At 48.0% G+C, this 15,637-nt stretch overlaps 1 protein-coding gene across 6 annotated transcripts; it reads left to right on the top strand.

Moving 5' to 3' along the window:
• The first annotated feature begins 676 nt into the window (after positions 1–676).
• Positions 677–6,726, top strand: LOC108941004 (protein FAM92B-like). 6 transcript variants are annotated; one of them, XM_018763436.2, is made up of 10 exons: positions 677–783; positions 1,185–1,443; positions 2,294–2,362; positions 2,558–2,659; positions 3,416–3,421; positions 4,046–4,150; positions 4,231–4,344; positions 4,468–4,623; positions 4,826–4,954; positions 6,541–6,726. In XM_018763436.2, exons 1-10 carry the CDS (start codon positions 764–766, stop codon positions 6,565–6,567), a joined length of 987 nt encoding a protein of 328 aa, XP_018618952.2. In that variant the 5' UTR covers positions 677–763; the 3' UTR covers positions 6,568–6,726. The 6 variants fall into 6 exon arrangements, with proteins under 6 accessions (XP_018618952.2, XP_018618950.2, XP_018618949.2 ...); XM_018763434.2 differs by having other exon boundaries at positions 6,535–6,726; XM_018763433.2 differs by lacking the exon at positions 6,541–6,726 and having other exon boundaries at positions 4,838–5,517.
• Positions 6,727–15,637: the final 8,911 nt, after the last annotated feature.

Genomic DNA, 15,637 nt, shown 5'->3' with positions numbered 1-15,637 from the left:
TGCAATCCACAACCTAACACACACCCCAGGCATGCAGTGCTCCACACCTCACTGCTGTCACACTCTCCAAGTGCTGTTACAGCGGCTGCTTTTCCAGACCCCTGTTCACAATGGATATCTGTTGATTTAATGGATATGAATATTTATTAGCGAGACAGATGTGTAATCCGTAGAAATGTCGATGTTTTTCCCCAGCGGAAGAATTATTCAAGGAAAATGGATTAGCCTGTGAAAAGGACATACATAATTTTTAACAAGGAGAAGAATGGTGCATTTATCAGTGTGGGGCAGTGATTCAGTGTTGCCCTTGTTGTATCTCGACTCTCAGTAAAAATGTGACTCAATATTTGCAATATAACACATGCCAGTCACCTTGTGCAACATTGATGGCGAGTTCCAGATGTTCGGCGACAAGATGAAGACGTCACCACCTTCCTTTATGTGAAGATGGCACTAGTTATGCTTCTGTCTGTGCTTTGTGTGTGTGTGTGTGTGTGTGTGTGTGTGTCTGCGTGCCATGCCTGTGTGTTTTTGACTTCGGAAGACCTTTGAATGCAGGAGGCAGCGCTTGTGAACGGGGCTCTGAAGACGTGGATCCGCTGCCCTCTCGTGGAGGAAAACTGGAGCTTGCAGTTTAAGACGCGTCGTCGTTTCCATGGAAACCGTTGCGCTTGTTGCCCGCGGCAGGCGGCGCTCAGCGAGCGGCGGAGCGAACGCAGTTTCCCCTTCGCTGCTCGCCCTGGTGACCTTCAGATCAACAGAAATGAACTCTTTTATTGCCAGGTTAGTTGTGCTTTTTTCGCCAGTTGATTTGTATGAGATTTTTGAAATGTTTTGTTTGTTTTTTTAATGTCTTTTTTATGTCCTATCTTAACATACTGTATAATATTATAATTACTGGACGACGTCGTTGGCTCTCAGTCCAGCACATGAAACCAAAATGATCCTCAGTCTCGGACTTTAGGTGAAATTACTGGAGTAGTGTCGCAATCATAGCCAAGTATGACTCATTTGTGTTTGTAGAATTTAAATCCTTCTTCGAAAATGAAAGCGGTAAATATCTACAAAACAGCAATACAGTGAGTGGCAGAGCTCTGGTGTCTCCTCTGAGGAATCACCATCAGGGAGTGTGACGGGCTCAGGGTGGAGACAAACTAACTACCACACCAGGCTATTCTCCTCAGAGAGGGGACGATTTCTCGTTGCAGGGACCCGCAGGTCAGGATGATGGAGGCTGTGGTGAACCAGGCCGAGAAGCACCTGGGCCAGCTGTGCTCGCAGCTGGCTGCCTACACCCGCCGCACAGCCAAGCTGAGGGACAAGGCCGACCTGCTGGTGCGCCAGCTCGGCGACTTCTCCAACACCGAGGACCACGAGCTGCGCACGGGCATGCGGATCCTGGCCGAGGACCTGGCCATGCTGCAGGACTACAGGCAGGCGCAAGTACGAGGAGAAATGTGCCCCCCCCCCGGTACCCTCCAAAGTACTGTACCTCCGAATCTGTGTACCTGGGCAAGAAGAACCCAGACAGGATTCAGCTCAGTTTTATATGAACTATCTCCCAAAATCAGATTTTGTTGCGGCTTGACCGGGTCCTGCTATCCGGTGCGTCCGGGGTTCGAGTCCCATTTGGGGTGCCTTGCGACGGACTGGCGTCCCGCCCTGGGTGCATCCCCTCCCCCTCCAGCATTGCGCCCTGTGTTGCCGAGTTAGGCTCTGACTCCCCACGACCCCACGTGGGGCAAGCGGTTTTAGACTCTCTGTGTATGTGAGATTTTGTTGCTGCAGACACCCAGGACAGGACACCAGTCCATTGCAGGGCACCCCAAGCAGGACTCGAACCCCATGCCCACCAGAGAGCAGGACCCAGGCACACCCGACGCACCACCTGTTTGTAAAGCACTATTTCACATTATTATTGTTTCAACAAATCCTTCTCAAGTCCAAAGATAAATGATGGATTAAACATTGATAATACGCCGTATTTAATTGTATACTACGAAGTTTTATCGTTACCTTATCCTTAGCTAGTGAGACGTTGTCAGTGTAATCTTATGAACTTCACTCCGAGGAGGAGGAAAGGGGCGTCAGGTCCGTGAGGTCCGCTTTAACCGGAGCTCGCCATTAACCCTGCAGGTGTCGGAAAAGCTGATTTTATACTGAGCGCGATGTGATGGTTGTTGGTTCGGGGCCCTGTCAGGTCAACCACACACTGACATGGGAAAACGCCCCTATATTGTCACAGTGCGTCATTGTCATCACTGCAAACTCACTCTATCGTTGTCCCTGTAAGGTGGAGCGGTTAGAGACCCGAGTCGTTAACCCACTGAAAGTCTACGGAGACGTTGTCAAAAACAAGCGAGTGAGTACATTTTCGCTCAACGATCTGCTCGTTGAGACTCGTTGTCATTTTTGTTTTGGTGTCGTTTCCTCCACAATGTCCACCATGCCACGGCGAGCGAAATCAGTCCCGCGGCAGCGTTGCGGGACTGCCGACGGTCCCCCGCGATTACAGCCGCATGAGCCGCTGCTCCGCTCTTCTGGCTCTCGTTTTTAGGCCGAGCTGAAGAAGTTCGCCGCTGATCACAGTCGAGAAGTGAAAGTGCTGCAGAAACTGGACAGGATCAGGATGAAGAATCCTTCGGACAGACAGACCATCGTATCCTTCCTAATTTGCATCGAGGTTAACGCTCAGGTTTCGCCGGGTCCTCGTGGTGCGAACGCTCGAGTTTCACTCTTCTAAACATACAAACTCTTTTTCCATTTATTTCTAATTTTTTTTTTTTTTATTTTGTGTTGTGGAGTAAAAAGCGACCGGAGTTTCTGCACCTGGCTGATAGATGCGAGTGAAACGAAAACAAAAGTGGAATACTGTGATTCACCTCACTCTTCACAACCCCCCCCAGCGATCAGTGTGAATCTTCATGTCGACAACTGGCACAGTATAGGAGATTATTGAGACAAAAGTATTTTTATTGTTAGTCGTTTCAATTAATCTTTATTTGGCTTGAAAATTAACAAAACCGTGAAACTATTTTATTTATTTAATATATTTTTATATTGATTATTTTTAGTATTATAGTGTCATAGGATTTTTATATTTTTTATTGCTACATCTGAGACTCTTATGCTTTTTACTGGATGTCTGCATTATTTTATTGATTGTGACAGTAGTAAACAGGAAAATTGAATTTATGAACAAATCGAGTTCTGAACCGACTTCCTGTGAGGATCCAGCGCATTAATGTACCGCGGTTTAAAACTTAGCTGTAGGAATAATACATTTAGTCTAAAGGTAATATCTTTTTTAGATTGTTATTCTCTGCCAGCTGTGAAGCTGTTGTCTCGTATCCTAACACCGAGGCTCCGAAGGAATCAGTGCGCGTGCAGTATTTCCTTGACACACCACTCTCAGTCACAGGTAACACTGTTCCCCACCACTGAGATGGACAACTGGAGCTTGAAACCACCCACAATGCAGTAAAATTTCAGCGACACCAAGCAGTCATGTGCCCCATCAACAGATACAACTCCATGTGTCCTGTAGTGAATTTCATTACTAACCTGTTGCTGTAAAATAGTGGCACAGCAAGTAGCACTGCTGTCTCACAGCGCCCGAGTGGTGTGAGAGGACGTGGGTTCACTCCCCGCTCAGCCTCTGTGGAGTTTGCATGTTCTCCCCTTCTCTGTCCGGGTTTCCTCCGGGTGCTCTGGTTTCCGCCCACAGTCCAAAGACATGCTGTTCAGGTTCACCCATCGTGTGTGAGTGACGGAAAGTGTGTTCCACTGATGTATGGATGAGTGACCCAGTGTAAGTAGTGTATCTAGCAGTGTAAATCACATTGGTGAATAAGGTGTGTGGGCTGATAACACTACATAGAGTTCATTGGAAGTCGCTTTGGAGAAAAGTGTCTGCTACATAAATAAATGTAAATGATGTTGTGATGTGTCCGGACTGACCGTTTGCTCGTTCTTTATGTCACAAAGTTGGTTCAGCCCAATGGCTCGATGCTGACAGGGTAACCTGCCCTCTCCCCTGTGCCAGGCGGAGGCCAACGCCCTGATAGCCACTACCAATGTCAACCGGAGCATCCGGCAGCTGGAGGAGACCATGAGCACCTTCCAGCTGCAGAAGCTGCAGGACATCAAGGTGCGTTGTCCGCGTAGAAGCACAGAGGAGGCCATGAGACAGTGAGGCCACACTGCAGCTAACGGCATCTCTCCTTTCAGAGGATCTTCGCAGACTTCGTCACGATCGAGATGCTCTTCCATGCAAAAGCACTCGAAGTTTACTCCAATACTTTCCAGACCCTCAAAGACATGGATGTTGACAAAGACCTGGAGGTGAGGAGAAAGCAAAGGGTTGCAGTACATAAAGAGGGCTTGCGGTAAGAGTTCGCAGCTGCTCAGATTGCGTCGCCGCGGACTAGCGGATCGTAGCCTATGCGTTCCCCTCTCTCCTTGCAGGCATTCAGGGCAAGGATCCAGGTGCACGACGATGTCGGAGACGGTCACGCTATGCAGCTGTCCATTCCGATGACTTCTTCGGGTCTTTCTTCACTGCCTCGCTACCCTAGCCCAACTCCTTCGTCTCTGAGACTGCAGTTGGACTACACCAAGAGGGTGAGCTGGTCTCCTAGTTGGCTTTCGAGGTGGACATTTTCACCGAGAATGGAGCAGCAGTGCTCCTCTTGCCCGTGTCTTGACCGCTGCTCGCTCTCTACTTGGTTCACAACCGACCGCAGATAGAATTGGGTTCCAGAGTCATAGGTTTTCGGTGAACGATCCCTTTGGACGATGAAGCATAAACTAGGCACTGGGTCAGTCTCTCCAACAGGCCCATCAGAGGCGACTGCCCCGGCAAGAGGAGGTGTGTGAAGATGATGAAGGTGAAGACGACGAAGAGGAGGAGGGGGAGGAAGAGGAGGAGGAAGAACTACAGGAAGAAGAAAAGGTGAAGGAGTCCTACGCTGCTAGGTACACTAGAATGAAACGACAAAAGTCCTGAGGGTGGCCCTTGAACCCAGTGAACACCACTTACACACCAGCGATTCCCACCCAGCCAGGTCTTCATTGTGCACCACTTCTTAGCAGAAAGCGGGTGGGATAGCGGCACTTCGGGCCGCGGCTGCAATGGTCTCGCGTTGCGGTGACTCCGTTGGCTGGGGGAGTTCCTCCCAACGCCACCTCTAGCTTCAGGAATATGTAATGAGTCTCGGTAGGCAGCCTCATATCAGAAAACCTTGTTCTGGGACATGTTTACATTCTGTAATTTAATTTGTGCTCCAAACCTGGAACATGAACAGAAATGAATAATTAATGCTCATTTTGATGTATTGGAGCCTTGTCGTCTGACTGCAAGAGCAAATAGGAAAAATGCTCACCCTGGCAAATAAAAGCACCAGCTGCATTAAGCTTTCGTGTAGATTTGCTCGTTACTGCTTCCTGCCCTGGAAAAAAGGACCTGAGGTTGTAATTTGGAAGAGTACGGTTTGAAGGAGACCGATTTCAAAATAGGGGGTGTGGTAGTGCAGTGGGTTGGACCAGGTCCTGCTCTCTGGTGGGTCTGGGGTTCGAGTCCCACTGGGGATGCCTTGTGATGAACTGGTGTCCCATCCTGGGTGTGTCCCCTCCCCCCTCCTGCCTCGTGTTGCTGGGTTGGGCTCTGGCTCCCCGCGACCCTTTATGGGACAACTCAGACAATGCGTGTGTGGTTTCAAAAGACAGGTGATCACTGTTTTTAAAGCTTTATTATATCTGTCCCATTTTGCCTCGCTAATTTTATGAAGAGTGTGTGTCGGTCTGTGCCGGATTCAGATAGTGACCGCTGTCCTGAACTCTTCATAGTGGTACATTGTTCTAATACCTGTTCAGTGGACAGATGGGCAGTCTATTAAGGTAAAACAGCTGTGTCGTCTGTATTTTTATTTTGAAATTCTTTTCTCCCCCCACACACACACCTTCTAAACCACTTGTCCCATAACGGGGTCACAGGGAACCGGAGCCTACCTGGCAACTCAGGGCATAAGGCCAAAGGGGGAGGGGACACACCCAGGGCGGGGCACCAGTCCACCGGAGGGCACCCCGAGCGGGACTCGAACCCCAAACCCACCAGAGAGGAGGACCCAGTCCAACCCACTGCACCACCACACCCCCCCAGTCTTTCTCCCTACAAAGTGCCCAAATTTGTCATTCAGCAAATTGCCACCTTTATATCTTGGTATTTTTGGTGCATTCCTTAAATTAGACAGCTGGTAGTGTAGGGGTTAAAGCTGCTGCCTTTAGACCCAGCGATTGCAGGTTTGAATCCCAGCTGTTATACCCTTAAGAAGGTACTTACCTGCAGTTGTTCCAGTAGAACTACCCATCTGTATGAATGAGCAACTAAGTTACTTTGGAGAAAAGTGTCATGTTAATGTTAGATCCTTTCTGGAAGTTTCTTTCCTTTCATGTGATACCTATCAGTTAAAATTTGTAAGGAGTCCTTCATTGGATGAGAAGTTGAACCTGATACTCATTGTCCCCTTTACCAAGGTGCAGCTGTCAGGAAGGAGTGTACCGCAGTGAGGTACTCACCTGTAGTGTGTGAGAAGTTTCTATCACCGTTATCAAGCACAAGGAACCTATTTTAGTACCGTACTTGCTTGCAGAACTTCACTCCACACCAGAGTTCTTAACTAAGAAACACAGTTGGGACCAGAAGTCTTTTCAATAAATTAATTAATACAGCCATCCCTTGATTTACAGTTTGTATGGGCTAAGATGATGTGAGGCGTAATGAATTAAACCGGTTGAAAAAGCACGAGGAGGGGGCGCAGCGGTGCAGTGGGTTTGACCGGGTTCTGCTGTCCAGTGGGGCTGGTGTTCAAGTCCTGCTTGGGGTGCCTTGCAATGGACTGGCATCCTGTCCTGGGTGTGTCCTCTCCCCCTCCAGCCTTTTACCCTGTGTTGCTGGGTTAGGTTGTGGTTTGCTGCAGCTCAGCTTGGGACAAGTGGTTTCAGACTCTGTGTGTGTGTGTGTGTGTGTGTGTGTGTGTGTGTGTGTGTGTGCACGCGCGCACCTGCAGTATCCCAGTGCGATCACCCCTGTGTGTGTGAGTGTGAGCTGTCATGAATAATGCAATGAGCACAGAGGGTTCATCTGGTGACCCCTGGGCAGTCATCTCTCAATCTCTCATCCAGCTCTCGTGTGCTCCTGTAACACATGCAGGGGGTCTGTGGCCTCCCAGCTGGTCTGCACTCGTCTATCGTTCACGAACAAGCGCTTCGCACACTCCTTCATCTCATCGTTGTTCCCTCTCAGGCCCTCGGCAGGCCGCACGGCGCCGCCATCATTAGCTTGACTCCGCACATATTCGGGTTCTTACTTTGTCGTCATTTCGTGTGAGCTTTTGAAGGAAGGCTTTTTGGGGAACGGCTGGCTCTGCAGGCCACGTTGAAACGAAGCCTCCTTTTGAAATGAGGCATCAAAGCACGGAGGCAAATGCTGATCATCACTTTTCACCACCAGAGGGCAGTACCATCCAATCACTGGGGCAGTGTGGGTAGAGGTGGAGGTGGGGGTTACACACTGGTGTGTTAGACACCTCGGGCATGGGCGCACACACACACACGCACCCGCACCCACACGTCCCCGGCCACGGAATCGTCCTCGCTGTGACAGATGGGCTCTGATCCAATCGATCCTCCAGCCTTCGCCTTGCGCACTTTCAGCTTGAGATGATGCTCCCACTCTGACATTTTGTTTTAATCCCTCTTTGATAAACTCTTATTAAAAACAGTGATAAATTATATGGCTTCCATACAGCTGATTGGTGTGATCTGCCGCTGCAACCTGTGAGACATCCTGCTGCTGGTCCAGCTTCAGAGGATCAACGTCTGCATCTACATTCCAGCCTAAGCAATGTTGTTTCCTAAATAATATGTAATTAACTCAGATAATAAAGCAATAACTAAAAAGTGACAAATAATAGAAAATACCAGCCATAAATGCCATACGCAGTGACAAATCAATTTTTAAATGTCGCAAGAAAAAAAAAAGGACTGCCTCGAGCAAATTGTGTGTCGAAATGCTCGTTGCCTAATATAGTGGTCGTAATGCCTTCGGAAGTAAAGGTCCGACGGAGAGCTTCCGCACAGCGACAGCATTTTATTTTATTATGAGTGATGGTTATGTGCAAAGTGTAATTTTCATTTACCCAGAGGCACAAAGCAGAGTAAAAAACCCAGATGTGTGTCACACTCCTGCCGGCTCAGGTTCATACTGTTTTAATGATGTTTGAAAACCCGCAAAATGCATGTTACATTTTGCTGAGTCACAAACATGGTGGCCGCCAAAGCCGCCGCACGGGAGCACGGGCTGAGATCCAGCCCATAATAATTTACCCACAATGCAGCTGCGGTCTCTTCCGGGGTAATGATGTGAAAAGCCCACTGTAGTGACATGGACTGTTGAATGTGTGACGAGAGATCTGTAGCCCCATTATCTGCTGGAATGGAAAAGATGGATCAGTGCACACACACACACACCAAGCAAAACCTTTAATGATCTCCCTCAGGCATCCTCTCAGTGATGTTGCCATAACACCGCAGTAAACATCAGCAGGAAGGACTCGTTGCAGATGCACAAGAAATGTGCAGCACAAGGAGAGAAGGTGTCATCGTGATCGATGTTTGACCTGAGCCAGCAGGGGGCGTAGCGGTTAGTGCTGAAAGTTGCTGCCTTTGGACTCACGATGCGGCAAATTCAAATCCCATCTCTCGATGGTGGACCCTTAAGCATGGTACTTACCCTGATCTGCTCCGGTAAAAGTTATCCAGCCGTGTAAAAGGGTAAATCGTAATTTGCTTCCAACAAAATCATGAGCTAAATATTTAACGTTCCAATTTAAGCAGATGGGTATTTTGCTGGGGCAGTTAACTGTCATTATGGGCATCTAGGGTATAACAGCAGGACCCTCCCTGGGACTTGAGGCAACAACCTTCAAATTACCAGTCCCATTTACACCACAAAAGACTGGTAAGAATTACAGCAGCTGCAGCTGTGACTCAAACAGACACCACAGTCACCGCTGAGAAATGAATGACCGGTACTGCTGGGTTGACCATTCACAGCCACTTGTGGATTATACAATGTCAATTTTTTATTTATTTTTTTTGCATTTTGCATTCAGTTTTGTTAGATTAATCATACTTTTGGTGTTAGTTCGTAGTATGTGTCAGTTTTTAGAAAAATATTCCACATTTGAAAATGATAAAATTTTGCCAGATCTTGGCACCAGGTTCCACTGCCACTGGGGATGGGAGCAGGGTGGTGCAGCAGGCTTGGCCAGGGCCTGCTGGGTGGTGGGTCTGGGGTTCGAGTCCTGCTTAGGGTGCCTTGTGACGGACAGGTGTCCCATCCTGGGTGTGTCCCCTCCGCCTCCAGCCTCGTGCCCTGTGTTGCCGGGTTAGGCTCCGGTTTGCTGTGACCTGGCTCAGGACAAGTGACTGTAGTGTATTTTGGTTCCTTCTAGACTCTTCCAATAGCTGTAAAGTACCAAAGTAAAACTGACACTCTACAAGAACTAGTGATATTTTCATAATCAGTAAAGCTTAACTGATCAGAACCGACGCAAAAGAAAAAATTAACATAACTAAGAACTTTGAAAAACCCTTCCAGAACGCACGACTGAAGGTTTGTTCCAGCCGGGGAACAGCACGGCACATCCATAATTCACGTGCCGTATGATGAGGAACGCCAGGGTGACGCCTGGCTGCCGATGCGAGAGTGGTCGACGTTATTGGACCGCTTATTACATTCCCTCAAGGCTCAGACGGCCCAAGTTTATTGCTGCTGCGTCTCGGCGTGATCAGAATATCCCGGGTCGCTTGACGGAGGAGCGCGGCGATGGACAGCAGAGGAGGCCCTTCAGACGCACAGGGCTGTGTTTGGAGAAGAGCGCCAGGCGCCACCTTTCAGTACGGAAGCTCATGGAAGGCCTCCAGTTTCCCTTTCCTCTTAAGTGCCCTGCGCCGAGCACCGGAATACCAAGTAGCTCTGTGCTCAAGTGCTGCCGTCTGGAAACTGTTGACTGAAATAAGAACAGACGTCTTTCTTACGTAGGGGACAGCAACACATCCACCGCTGCATGCTGGGTAAAAAAAAAAGGCCGACCCCAGCGGAGAGATCGAACCACCTTATATTACAACAGCTCATGAATACGCCTATTTATATCAGTGACGCCTTCCTCCAAAGTGTCTTACAGTCATTTACACAACGGGATCATTTTTACTGTGTTGACTCAGCTTAGGAACCTGGATCAAGGGTACTGCGGTAGGGGTGGGATTCAACCCCAGAGCCTTCGAAGACAAAGGTTGCAGCTCTAACTGCTGCACCACCTGCCACAGTGAAGTGATGACTCTCATTCACTAAAGACGTGCAATGTCTTTCGCTGGTAGTGTAGTGGTTTAGGCCATAAAACTGGAAGGTTGCAGGTTCAAATCCTCTCTCCAGCTGTAGTTGAGTTAAACAATGCACTAACCCTAAATTGCTTCAGTACCCTGTTGTATAAATGGAAAAAATGGGCATAAGTAGCTTAACAGTGTAAATCAGGACAGCTGGTAGTGTAATGGTTAGAGCTGTTTTCTTTGGACCCCGAAGGTTGCATGTTTGATGCCCACCTCTGGCTGTAGTATCCTTAAACAAGATACTTACCCTAAATTACTCCAGTAGGATTACCCACCTGGATAAATAATTGTAGGTAGACTAACATTATAAGTTGCTTTGGAGAAAGGCATCAGCTAAATATGTAAATAAATTTAATTTATTGGAGTCAGTGCATCCTGAGATTTTACACCCGTCCATTAGCCGGCAGTAAAATGCCCCCAATCAGGGTAAGAAAGTTGGATCAGATTAATTGAACTTGATTCCACATTGTTTACAACTCGTGTCTGGTGCGCCTGGATTTCAATGATTATAACAACATGACAAGTGTTGCACATGTTTATGGGATGAACCAGCTAACAATCACTTGCTGAAAAGGAGTTCGTGAGGGCGACATCTTTATTTGCAGTTATTCCAAATTAGTTTTCATTTTAGTGTGGCTTGAATGTTGCATCTTGCAGTTTTTTAACATTTATTATAACTAAATCAGAGACTTTAACCGAAACTACTCAGCGAATAAATTGATGTACATCGTCATTATTACACTTTTACTGATTGTGGCAAAGTGGTAAAAGTGACTTTGGATTCATATTTATATTATCTGAAGCTTTTCTCAAAAGCGACTTCAGAGTTAAGATCCTTACATTTCTACATTTTACAGCTGCATAATTCTTTACTGGAGCACTTTCAGGGTAAGTCCAGCACTCAACCACATTAGGGGAGGTGGTGGGATTTAGACCTGGTCCTGAGATCACAGGCAGAAGCTCTAACCACTAAGCCACCTGCTGTCCCACCGCCTGGATTTATGAACAAGTTGAATTATGAACAGAACCTCGGTCCCAAGTATGTGTGTAAACTGGAGACCCAGAATAACGTCCCCGTTTCCTACCGATGCCGAGGCAACTCTGCCCAGAGATCAGGTACTCATGGTGATGTTTTGCATTTTTTGGTGAGGGTAAGTAGCTGAGTAACACCATTAGCAAATAACAGGATTACATGGAATAACTGTCACTTGAGTATTTAGTCTCCTGTTAAGTGTTTTGTTGGAAAGGAAGAGAATTCTGAAACAGTCAGTTTCACGTTACTACATTAACATGGAGCCATTGAAAAGGTAGTAGATAATGAATGAATGAAACCTTATTAACCCCAGAGGAAAATCCAGTTTGGTCAATAAATTTTCATTCGTCCATCCCTTTGTTTTTGGCAGTTGTCATAAAATGATATTTATTTTCAGAATGATGAAACAAGACAGCTGGTAGTTTAGTGGTTTGAGTTACTGCCTTTGGATCCAAAGGTCACATGTCTAATCCCCACCTCTGGCTGTAGTACCCTTGAGGAAGGTACTTACCCTTTATTGGGCCAGTAAAATTAGCCAGCTGTACACACCCGCAGTCTGAAACCGCTTCTCCCAAGGGGGGGGGGGTCGCAGCAAGCCGGAGCCCAACCCAGCAACAAAGGGCACAAGGCGGGAGGGGGAGGGGACGAGGACACACCCAGGACGGAACAGCAGTCCGTCACAAGGCACGCCCAGCGGGACTTGAACCCCCAGACCCACTGGAGAGCAAGCCCCGACCAAACCCGCTGCACCACCATACCCCCCTCGTCAGCTGTATAAATGGGTAAATAAGTTGCTTTGGAGAAAAGTGTGAGCCACACGAATTAATGTAAGAGAGAAGGACTTAACCGACAATGCTGCACAGCAAGAACCGTTTGCAGAGTATTTTACCGTGCGTCGTGCTCTGGCCTCCATCGGGTTGGTTCCGATCCACCCGTCCGGAGCAGAAATAATCTCATGCAGCCCGTTGTGTTATAAAGATGTGCTCAACGTTCCACTGTAGTGAAAAATGAATGTGAGCTACCTCTCTCGGTGGTGTGAAACGAAATAGCTTTGGGGTAGGAGGAAGCCCCAGCGTGCGGTGCTCCACTCCTTACACACGGACGCACATACGCGGCTGCGAACATCTCCTGTTACGTAATGCAGTGGAAATTGTAGCAGCCCTGGCAACGGTCCCTTGGGGAGTGTGCCGAGCTGCAGTGCATGCTGGGCCGCAGAAGGTATCGAGCGAGGCTCAGCTGGGGAGCATCGGTACATCTAACAGCGCTGTAACCTGCCCGTTGACCCCCATGCAGACGTCATAAAAACAGCCGCTGATGTGCACCTGAAGGTGCTCCAGTAGAACGGCTGCCTGCAGTTTAAGCTGCTGTGGGTAAAATATAATGATATTTTTCAAACATTACACTATTAATACATGACAAGTTTTCACATTGGGTTTAGTCCTTCAGCCCTGGCATGTAAAATTGGATTCAATCTCCACAAGGAGGGGTCCCTACCGGGCTCATTTGCTTTCACGGCAAAGCGTCCGATTTTCTCTTGGAAAAAATAGCCACAAAAATGAGTATTTATTGGAAAGGCTTCCTTTCCAATTAGCCTTTAGGGAGATATTTATTATCGTTCCCTCGGAAACGACTCGCCTGTAGAAAAGCGCGCTCGGCCGCTCGCGGCGAACTCGGCAAAAAGGCTTTTGTGCCGTCGGCTGGAGGCCCAAGGAGTAACTCTTGTCTGAAGAAATGCTTTTTGTCTAGGTTCCAAACCCCTCCCCTACGCTGAAAGCATTAGTGTGTGATGAGCAGTGCAGTGTATAGGGGACAGACGGGTACTGCATACACACTTGCCTAAATATTACAGCATGTCATCAATGCCCAGGACTGTGAAGCTGGACAAACACAGTGATACACAGAAATACTGTGTAAAGAGTGTGTAAACACAGTATTTCCTACTCCCAGATGCACTGCTGCACTGGCCTTATCTCTGGGCAGAGGTACCTTGGGATCGGTAGGAACCCGGGACGTTACTCTGGATCTTCAGCCTACAGACAACAGGTGGTGCAGTGGTTAGAGCTTCTACCTCTGATCCCAGGATCAGGTCCAAATGCCACCACCTCTTGTAATACAGTTGAAAGCTGGACTAACCCTAAAACTGCTCCAGTAAAAAAAAATATCCAGCTATTTAAATGAATAAGGAAATGCAGGGAGCTTCGCAATATGCATCCAACCTGCAGAAAATGTGAAATAAAAGGTCACGTTCTTCGAAGCGAGAGCCGATTGCGTCGTCTTGCTTCGATGGAAGATTCCCCCGAAAAACGTGAAAGAAAAGCCGAGATAATTGCTCTCCGTCGCTGGCGAGGGCTCGCGGGAGGCACGGCCCTGCGAACCGTGCCGAGGAGAGAGGGTAATGCGTGCGGACGGCTGTCGCGGCCAGTTCTCGTTCCTGAGAATGGGGGATGGGGGCGAGGAGGCGGCACAGACGCTGTCCCTGGAGGGACAAGTCAGGGACAGTGCTGGGAAGGCACCGCCCATCGTCTCGCTGGCTGCTTCACCGCGTCGCAATCGGCAACGTCCTCCTGGGAGGAGATCCTTCGCGAGACACAGTAGCTCCACTGCGCTGTCTGCTGGGAGAGCCATTTAAAGGGCCGTCTGTAGGGGCCACCTGAGCGCTGCAGCGTCCGGCGGGTCTGAGAGCTTGAGGGTGGAACCGCATCTGTTGGGACAGCCCAGCCCGCATCCCCGCGGGGTCATTTGCCAGGCGAGGTCTCGACGTGACGGCTCTGCAAGAATACGGCTCGGTACAGAATGTATGACGATGACGTGCATGTCCAGCGTGACCAGGGACAGCAGTAAAAAAAATCTGGACCTAATGACGAGGTTGGGTCCGCAACCTTTTCCGATTATCATAGCATATTTTATTTATTTCCCTGGATTTGCTAATTATTCAAACTGATGTTTATCTGTATATACAGTTGAATAGTTGGCTGAAACACACACACACACACACACTTTCTGAACCGCTTGTCCCATACAGGGTCGCGGGGAACCAGAACCTACCCGGCAACACAGGGCATAAGTCCGGAGGGGGAGGGGACATACCCAGGACGGGATGCCAGTCCGTCGCAAGGCACCCCAAGCGGGACTCGAACCCCAGACCCACCAGAAAGCAGGACTGTGGTCCAACCCACTGCGCCACCGCACCCCCCCTGGCTGAAACACAGACCTCCTGAATGGTACAACAGGAAAGTTTCTACCAAGTGGCAGCTGGTAGCTTAACAGTTAGATCACCTACCTTCAGACCCAAAAGTGGCAGATTCACATCCTACCTCCAATACCCTTGAACAAGGTCCTTAGCCTGAAGTAAATTGGTGTATCTATGCAACAAGCTCTTCCCTGTCCCTTTTTATTAAATTCAACTGTTGAGTCACAGGAACATTGGCATTTGCATTTCAAGACTTTTTGAATGTTGTAACTGGGTAAATAATTGTAAGCTGTCTGAAGATTCTCAATTATCCAGGTCATGGCATCTTTATTAAAAAAAAAAAAAAAAAAAAAAAAAAAAAAAAAAAAGCTAAAAGAACAAAGGCAACTGGACTTGCATGAATTTTTTTTTTTTTTTTTTTTTTTTTTGGAATACATTTCACCCCTCATCCAAGTGGCTTCTTCAGTTCTAAAAGACTGGTGGGGAGTTTTGGTTTTAAACTTGGAACATCTATGGGTGGAGCCCATTTGAGACTCACATGACTGGGGTCTGTTAACAACCCAATAATCACCTGCCAATTGGAGGATGTTATTGAAATGAACCTGGGTTGTGTCCTGTTTTTCTACAATTAGCAGTACTTAACGACCCATTAATGGCCAGAACCACCAGACCCAAGGTGTAAATGGGTGGGAAACTTTTTGGGGACAGATGCTAAAACTGTATTGTATGTGGTTGATAAATTGTGTCTCAGTGCACCTCTCCTGTTCAGAAAGAGGTTTTCCAGTTTTACACAGATGGCTTCCTTCACTCCTCTTTCAAACCATCTGTCTTCTCTGGCTAAAATATGTACGTTGTTATCCTCAAAAGAATGTCCCTTGTCCTTCAGGTGTAGGTGAACTGCTGAGTCCTGACCTGAAGAACCAGCTCTCCTATGTTGAGCCATGCGTTTATGAAGGGGTTTTAAT

This window comes from Scleropages formosus, chromosome 11 (assembly GCF_900964775.1).
Source record: "Scleropages formosus chromosome 11, fSclFor1.1, whole genome shotgun sequence".
Lineage (NCBI taxonomy): Eukaryota > Metazoa > Chordata > Actinopteri > Osteoglossiformes > Osteoglossidae > Scleropages > Scleropages formosus.
Note: the sequence above shows the minus strand (reverse complement) of the source record. Positions and strands in the feature narration are given on the sequence as shown.